The following is an 8,315-nucleotide window of genomic DNA, read 5'->3' as shown; positions in this document are numbered from 1 at the left end:
AAATACTCTGTGATAATCATTCACATTAAACTATACATTTTCTTGGGTGATTTACATGTGGTCTCAGCATGTGAGAGGGGGAGTGAGGAAGAGGGGGAGAGATGTGTTCTGAGGTGAGACTTTGCCTCTCAAATTGTGAGTTCAAATGGTAATTTCCAGAGAGGTCCTTTGTCCTCTCAGGGTCTGGTCGCTCTTCAAACAGACTGTCCGGCATTTCCTAATTTCTCAACTCTTACAAGTGTTTGTCAATGATGAAGCTGCTGTGTGCAGCTTGCTTTAACCCCTTCCCTGATGATGACTTCATTTAATGCCATTCCACTAACCGTATCCTCAAACCTTGCTAAGCAATATACTTATATTTTTATATACATTAATTTGATTGTCCACAATGCACATGATTTGCTTTGTCAATGCTTTTATTAAACTGAGGAGTGTTACAGAGAAAATATTGAGAAGAGATTAAAGTTTAGAAGAGATTTGATTTCAGAATAACATTTTTGTGAATATAAGATCAGAAAAAGTACATGTTGTACAGTCAAAGTACATGTGGAGCAGGATGACTGCATATGATCTCACACGTCCGCAACACAAACATAGTTCTTTGAGACTGAACAGGACGCATCGTTCCAGCAATGGTTAGCTGTAGGGTGGAATAATGAAATAAGTTATTCTGATCATTATAGTGGTGTTAGAATCAAAATAAAATAGAATGTTCAACTTAAGGCACTTTGTGAAATCCAAATGAGTCATATACAGTATGATATGAAATTATAGTATTGTAAATTACATAAACATTTTTTAAAAACAGTGCATTCTCACAGGTCCAGTTGATCTCCAAACAGTTCTCGGAGTTGGGACCACCGTTATTGTTAGGTTCTATAGAGCACCAGTTGGTAAAGTCAGCATTCACAGTTCCATCACTCCACAACCACTGTCCGTCCTAATGAGTGAAGAGAATGAATACAAAAAGTGCACTACTGTAGTCAGACTTAAGTAAGAAGCTAATTAAGTTAGGCTTTGAAGTCAAACCATCTTCAAACATTGCATTTACTGTTTCAAGCAGAAATTTAGTTTAGACAAACAAATGGCACACTTTAACTTACTTGTTCACCATCATGACCACCAATCCACAAGTCTGTGGACGGAGAAGGCAACAGACTCAGCAGGAAATCATTTTCCGGTTTGCTATGCACAGATGCAAGATTTGCACCAAGAGTTTGACAGTTTTTCTGAAGAGAAAGATTTTTTTTGTCAATATAAAATCTAATCTTTTTAGCAGAAAGCAGAAGTGACTTTTTAAATGTGGTGAAATAACAGGAGGATGCAAGATGCAAGTAAAAGTCAGTTTATTATAAATAGTCAGATGTAGACACAGGTCGGGGACAAACACTCAGGTGGCGATGAAGCAGGGACGAGATGGCGATCCGGTGGTGGTGCGGTGATCTGCGTGCTCGAGTGACAAACCAGGAACCGTGGAACATCCAGACGACACGAAGAAACTGACGAAATCCAGACGAAGAACTTTTGCAGACGAGGCACAGAAACAGGACACACACCGAGGAACAACCACAACGATCTGACAACACGAGAGGGAAATTACTGGGCATATAAAGGGAACTGGGATTGATGACAGCTGGAAACACTAATCAACACAACGAGTAACCACGCCCACACAATTACACTCACACAGACACATCAGCATGAGACAGCCGATTCATGAACCGTGACAGTACCCCCCTCCCTAGGAACGCCTCCTGGCGTTCCCAGACAACCTTACCTGTCGATTGTAATCATCGATAAGGGAGTGATCCAGAATGTCTCTAGCAGGTACCCAACTTCTCTCCTCCGGACCGTAACCCTCCCAGTCCACCAAGTACTGAAATCCGCGTCCCCTCCGTCTTGAGTCCAGAATGCGATGTACCGAATATGTAGGTTCCCAATCTACGAGTCGCGGCGGGGGGGGAACCGGGGCAGGCGGATTAATGTGAGAATAAAACACGGGCTTGACTTTAGACACATGGAAGACGGGGTGAATTCTCCTGTACGCAGGAGGAAGTTTGAGTCGGACTGTCACCGGACTAATAATTTTGGTGACAGGAAACGGGCCAATGAATTTGGGAGCTAACTTGTTAGACACGGAGCGGAGCGGAATATTCTTGGTAGAAAGCCACACTTTTTGACCCACGACATAAACGGGAGGCTTTGACCGGTGGCGGTCGGCCTTGGCCTTCATGCGCCCCCCTGCTTGGAGTAGAGTCTCCCGGGCTCTAGTCCAAGTACGGCGGCACCTCTGGACGAATGCGTGAGCGGAGGGGACCGCGACCTCGGATTCCAGACTCGGAAAAATTGGTGGCTGGTAACCTAAACTACACTTAAATGGCGAGAGGCCCGTGGATGACACTGGAAACGAATTGTGGGCGTACTCCACCATAGAAAGCTGTTGGCTCCAGGACGACGGATTCTTGGCAACCAAACATCGCAACATTCTCTCAAGGTCCTGATTGGCTCGTTCAGACTGGCCATTGCTCTGGGGATGATAGCCCGAGGACAGACTGACCGTGGCCCCCAGTAACTTACAAAATTCTCGCCAAAATTTGGATACGAATTGGGAACCTCTGTCAGAGACCACGTCCATCGGGAGGCCATGTAACCGAAAGACGTGATCTATGACCGTGACCGCTGTCTCCTTGGCTGAAGGTAATTTGGGCAAGGGGATGAAATGTGCCGCCTTCGAGAACCGGTCCACTACGGTTAAAACAACCGTCATGCCATTGGAGGGCGGGAGGGCGGTGACAAAATCTAGAGCGATATGGGACCAGGGTCTCGAAGGGACAGGCAGCGGTCGAAGTAACCCATCTGGGGGTTGGTTAGATGTCTTACCAGTGGCACAGACTGAACAAGCCAACACAAAATCGTGAATGTCGCGAGCCATTAATGGCCACCAGAATCGTTGCTTAACTAAAAAACTGGTACGAGTCACTCCTGGATGACAAGCCACGTTGGAGCAATGACCCCATCGAATAACGTCGGACCGTAACCCCTCCGGAACAAACAAACGACCCGGTGGGCAACCAGGCGGAGGCGTTACCCCTTCTAGGGCTGTCTTGACCCTCGATTCGACCTCCCATACCAGAGTGGAGATGACAACTTTCTCAGGTAAAATACACTCGGGAGTCACCGGGCGTTCGGATGGATCAAAAATACGAGACAAAGAGTCGGGTTTGATGTTTTTGGAACCCGGGCGGTACGAGAGAACAAAATCAAAACGTCCGAAAAAAAGAGCCCACCGAGCCTGCCTGGAGTTGAGTCTTTTAGCAGATCTGATGTATTCAAGATTCTTATGATCGGTCCAAACGATAAAGGGTACCCCCGAACCCTCTAACCAATGACGCCACTCCTCCAACGCTAACTTGACTGCCAACAACTCTCTGTTACCAATGTCATAATTACGTTCGGCAGGCGAAAGTCGATGAGAAAAAAACGTTGTGAAAGCACTGCTCCTACTCCCACCTCTGACGCGTCGACCTCCACCACGAACTGACGTGTGGGATCAGGGGTGACAAGAATGGGAGCCGAAACGAAGCGACTTTTGAGGTTGGTGAACACTGCCTCGGCAGTGTTCGACCACCTGAACGTCGTTCGGGGGGAGGTCAAGGCAGTCAGAGGTGCGACTAGTTGGCTGAAATTGCGAATGAAACGCCGGTAAAAATTGGCGAACCCCAGAAACCGCTGTAGGGCCTTACGGGAATCTGGACTTAGCCAATCTACCACAGCCTTAACCTTGTCAGGATCCATGCGCACTCCCTCAGAGGAGATGATGTACCCTAGGAAGGGAACAGACTGTGCATGAAACGCGCATTTCTCCGCCTTGACAAAAAGCCCATTCTCTAATAATCTCTGGAGCACTCGTCTGACGTGTTGAACTTGTTCCTGGAGAGACGAAGAAAAAATCAATATGTCATCCAGGTAAACATAAATGAACTGATCTACCATGTCTCTCAACACGTCATTAACGAGTGCCTGGAAAACCGCTGGGCTGTTGGAAAGCCCGAAAGGCATAACCAAATATTCAAAGTGGCCCCTAGGGGTATTAAAAGCGGTTTTCCATTCATCCCCCTTCCTGATGCGAACCAAATGATATGCATTACGTAAGTCCAGTTTCGTGAAAATCGATGCTCCCTGCAACCTCTCGAAAGCTGAAGACATCAACGGCAAAGGATAAGAATTCTTTACCGTGATGTTGTTCAGCTCTCGGTAATCAATGCAAGGTCGCAGAGAACCATCCTTCTTTCCAACGAAAAAGAACCCCGCCCCCGCAGGAGAAGAGGAAGGCTGGATGAACCCAGAGGCTAGAGAATCAGAAATATATTTCTCCATGGCCTCCCTCTCGGGAACAGAAAGAGAGTAAAGTTTGCCCTTAGGCGGAGATTTATCTGGCAGTAGATCTATTGCACAGTCATAGGAACGATGCGGAGGGAGAGAAGCAGCACGAGACTTACTGAACACTTCCTTCAGGTCGAGGTACTCCGCGGGCACGTTAGACAAATCCGCTGCCTCACTCTGAAACACAGAACCAGACACAGAGGGACAGGCAGACACTAAACAGGACTCATGACAGTGGTTACTCCATGTGGAAACAGTGTTAGTGCACCAGTCGACACGGGGGTTGTGTCTGGACAGCCACGGGTGTCCCAAAACCACTGGTGCAAGTGGTGAGTCCATGAGTAGGAATGAAATGAGTTCTGTGTGATTGCCAGAAGTGATGAGGGTGATGCTTTCAGTAGAATGTGTAATCCGGGGAAGTTCTTGACCATTGAGTGCGTTGACAGTAATCTGGTGCGAGAGGGGAGTGATGGGGATCTGAAGCTTAAGTGCCAGTTTGAAGTCCATGAAATTACCCTCCGCTCCCGAATCCAGTAGTGCGTTGGTGCAGTGCGTCGACGTTCGCCATCTCAGTCTTACCGGGAGGAGGGTCGATGATGGTGATGAGGTCTTCTCGGCGGAGATCCCACCCGATAGTAGCCTCATACTTACTACCGGGGCTTGCTCTTTTACCGGGCAGGAGTGGATGAAATGGCCCGCCCGGCCACAGTATAGACAGAGTCCTTGGGATCTCCGCCTTTCCCTCTCCTCCCGGGAAAGCCGAGCTCTCCCCACCTGCATGGGCTCGAGGTCGAATGCGGGGCTGACCGCGCTCACACCACCGGGCTGGTGGTCCTCAGTGCTGGGCTGTGGACGGCTGGGACGCGCCAATCTGGTCACACGATTCAGTCGAGCGTCTACTCTCAGAGCAAGTTCCACCAGTCCATTAAGTGTCTCTGGTAAGTCCATGGCATAAATCTCTCTTTGAACACGGTCAGCCAGCCCATGCAGGAACATATCCCACTGCGCCTCCTCGTTCCAACGGCACTCTGCGGCCAGGGTGCGGAACCGGATGGAAAAGTCCGCCACCGAGCCATCTCCCTGTCGCAGTTCGGCGAGTAATCTGGCCGCCTCCTTACCCGCCACTGCACGATCGAACACTCTTCATCTCTTCGGAGAGTGCCTGGAACGAGGTGCAGCAGTCGTCCTTGTTCTCCCACACCGCCGTTCCCCAAAGCGCTGCTCTCCCTGACAGCAGGGTTAAAACAAATGCCACTTTAGCCTGTTCGCTCTGGAAAGTGCGTGGTTGTAAAGTGAAATGCATGGAACATCTCGTGAGGAACGCTCTGCAAAATTCAGGCTCGCCAGAATATCCCTCTGGTGTGGGTAGGCGTGGCTCTGGGCTCTCTGCTGCAGCCGGCGCTGGTGGTGGGGGAACGGGCGGCGTGGGGGGCGCAGTGGGAGTCCGTAAAAGTTGTACCTGTTGGGTGAGCTCGGACACCTGCTTCACGAGTGCTTGCACCGCACGACCTGTGCCCGAGATGCTCTCCTCTTGTTGGTCCATACGTGAGATACTGTGAGCGATTAATTCATTGAGCTGGGAAGTGCTTGCTGCATCCATGGTCTGGTCAGATCGTTCTGTGGTGAAATAACAGGAGGATGCAAGATGCAAGTAAAAGTCAGTTTATTATAAATAGTCAGATGTAGACACAGGTCGGGGACAAACACTCAGGTGGCGATGAAGCTGGGACGAGATGGCAATCCGGTGGTGGTGCGGTGATCTGCGTGCTCAAGTGACAAACCAGGAACCGTGGAACATCCAGACGACACGAAGAAACTGACGAAATCCAGACAAAGAACTTTTGCAGACGAGGCACAGGAACAGGACACACACACCGAGGAACAACCACAACAATCTGACAACACAAGAGGGAAATTACTGGGCATATAAAGGGAACTGGGATTGATGACAGCTGGAGACACTAATCAACACAACGAGTAACCACGCCCACACAATTACACTCACACAGACACATCAGCATGAGACAGCCGATTCATGAACCGTGACATTAAATTACATTTTAGTCATTTGCAAACAAAGTCTGCTCTGATTGATTATTTGATCAGTATCAGTTTTCTGTATTATTTATTTGCAGAATAGAAAGTTTTACTTTTTAAAAAATATATAAAAAAATTCATCATTCCCACTTCATATGAAGTGTCTTTAACTAATATGTACTAACATTTAAATGATGCATTTGATTCAGTGCACTTACTGTGTACATACATGTTTTTGCATTGTACTTTCAAAAAAATGCATCCAATTAATAGAGCTGTAATTAATTTCTGTAATTAGATATATGATTACACTGTTGATCCGTCCCTTACACCTTAACCCACCCTTAAACCTAACCATACCATCAAACCTGTCCCTAACCTTAACCATTTCCCACCTCAATAGCAGCAAAAGTGTTTTACATCAACACATTAAGTACATTGTACTGAACTATTTATTTATTTATTTAGATGTAAAGACACCTAATAGAAAAGTGTTGTCCAAATCACCTTGTTGTAACTAATACATTACCTCTGCTGTGATCCAGGGAACCGACTGAGGGAAGTACTTGTAGCACCGGAGTCCAAAATTTTTCCATCCATAGGGGCATTTTTCAACTAAATGAACTGTGCATCCAGTACATAAATGTTATAGGGCTTTTGTAATACTCACAGCAAAGAATGTTTTTATTTTGTATTATTTTATGTAGCTTATTTAATGTTTGTGTAATTATGTGCCTAAATTAAGCGTACTTTGACACTGTAAATCCCTCATTAATCATGCAGATATTAGTAAATGGAATATTGTACATTTCCAAAATGCTCTATTAAAGGGTTTTACAATTAAATGTTTAAGGTTGTAAAGGTTACCTTCTGCATTTCCCATGGAGAAGATAATGAAAAGAAGAATTAGACTTTTCAGCATTGCCATCATGAACCTGAAATGAACCTAAAATGAATAAGCAGGAAAGGTTAAATGTCTGTAGGCTACTCATATGCTGAACACTGTGGATTATCATTGCATTTTAAAGATAAAGCACAACGATACTTTAAAAATGTTATTCAGTAGGTTTCTGTTCCAAAAACTCACCTTGATTTTCAGATAGCCTAGTTGAATCTCAGAGGAAGTTTTTGTGAAGTTCCAAAAAGAGCCCTGCTTTTATACTTTAATGTCACTTAATGTGTACTTAAAGTCACAAGAATGAAACAGGATGTGATTGTTTGGTATGGCCTAAACTTTCGTTCACAAATATTGGATAATGAGATGAGATAAGCCTGTAGAAATGTAAATGTTAAAAAACGAAATATGAGTGAGTATTTTAAATATTTATAGTTGTTAGTCATAAGGGATATTTATCGTGTGTATACATATGACACTTCTTCCTTAATAAACTTGAGAATGTTATGGTATTCCACTTTGCGTCTGCTTGATCATCCTCACGAGATTGATCTCGCCCTGCTGCTGCCACACATCACAGGGGTTGAAGCGCCTTTTTCCAAGTGATGATAGGGGCAGTGGTGTAGTCTAGTTTTTTGTAGTGAGTATACTGTGATACACCCCGTCACCCCATAAGCACCACACACTCACTAATACAGTATGCATCGACATGTAATTGAGAGCATTATGAAAGACTAAGTGTTATCAACATGTCAATTTCTTATAAGCAACACAAGACTTTAACAGCCAATGACATTTACAGCTGGGGAGACTGGACTGATTTTCTACTGTTTAATGTTAATCACCATGTAACTCAGCCAGTTAAGAGCTACATTTAGCCTTAGATGTTATGTGAATATGGTCCCTGAAGCACAGGTTTTATCAGCTGACAATTTAAAAGAAAAATAAAACAATTTAAAACATTATAGGCACAAATACAAATTTACTTTTAGAAATGATG

General features: G+C 45.5%; 1 protein-coding gene across 1 annotated transcript; it reads right to left on the bottom strand.

The window, feature by feature from the left end:
- Positions 1 to 398: 398 nt before the first annotated feature.
- On the bottom strand, positions 399 to 7,594 carry LOC309503230 (ladderlectin-like). Its single transcript, XM_082175927.1, has 6 exons — positions 7,508 to 7,594; positions 7,288 to 7,355; positions 6,950 to 7,044; positions 1,104 to 1,229; positions 820 to 940; positions 399 to 640 (listed from the first exon to the last, which is right to left on the bottom strand). The coding sequence occupies exons 2-6, from the start codon at positions 7,349 to 7,351 to the stop codon at positions 573 to 575; spliced, it is 474 nt and encodes a 157-aa protein (XP_082032053.1). The 5' UTR covers positions 7,352 to 7,355; positions 7,508 to 7,594; the 3' UTR covers positions 399 to 572.
- Between the last annotated feature and the right edge of the window lie 721 nt (positions 7,595 to 8,315).

The sequence above is a fragment of the Leuciscus leuciscus genome (assembly GCF_965113295.1).
Source record: "Leuciscus leuciscus genome assembly, chromosome: 7".
Classification (NCBI taxonomy): domain Eukaryota; kingdom Metazoa; phylum Chordata; class Actinopteri; order Cypriniformes; family Leuciscidae; genus Leuciscus; species Leuciscus leuciscus.
This window is presented reverse-complemented; position numbering and strand designations above follow the sequence as displayed.

Excerpts from the sequence above, each read along its gene's own strand:
- LOC309503230 (XM_082175927.1), bottom strand. The coding sequence starts at position 7,351 with ATGATGGCAATGCTGAAAAGTCTAATTCTTCTTTTCATTATCTTCTCC. Across the intron at positions 7,045-7,287 it reads CTCCATGGGAAATGCAGAAG|TTCATTTAGTTGAAAAATGC; the intron begins GTAACCTTTACA and ends CTGGATGCACAG. Across the intron at positions 1,230-6,949 it reads TTCCCTGGATCACAGCAGAG|AAAAACTGTCAAACTCTTGG; the intron begins GTAATGTATTAG and ends CTTTCTCTTCAG.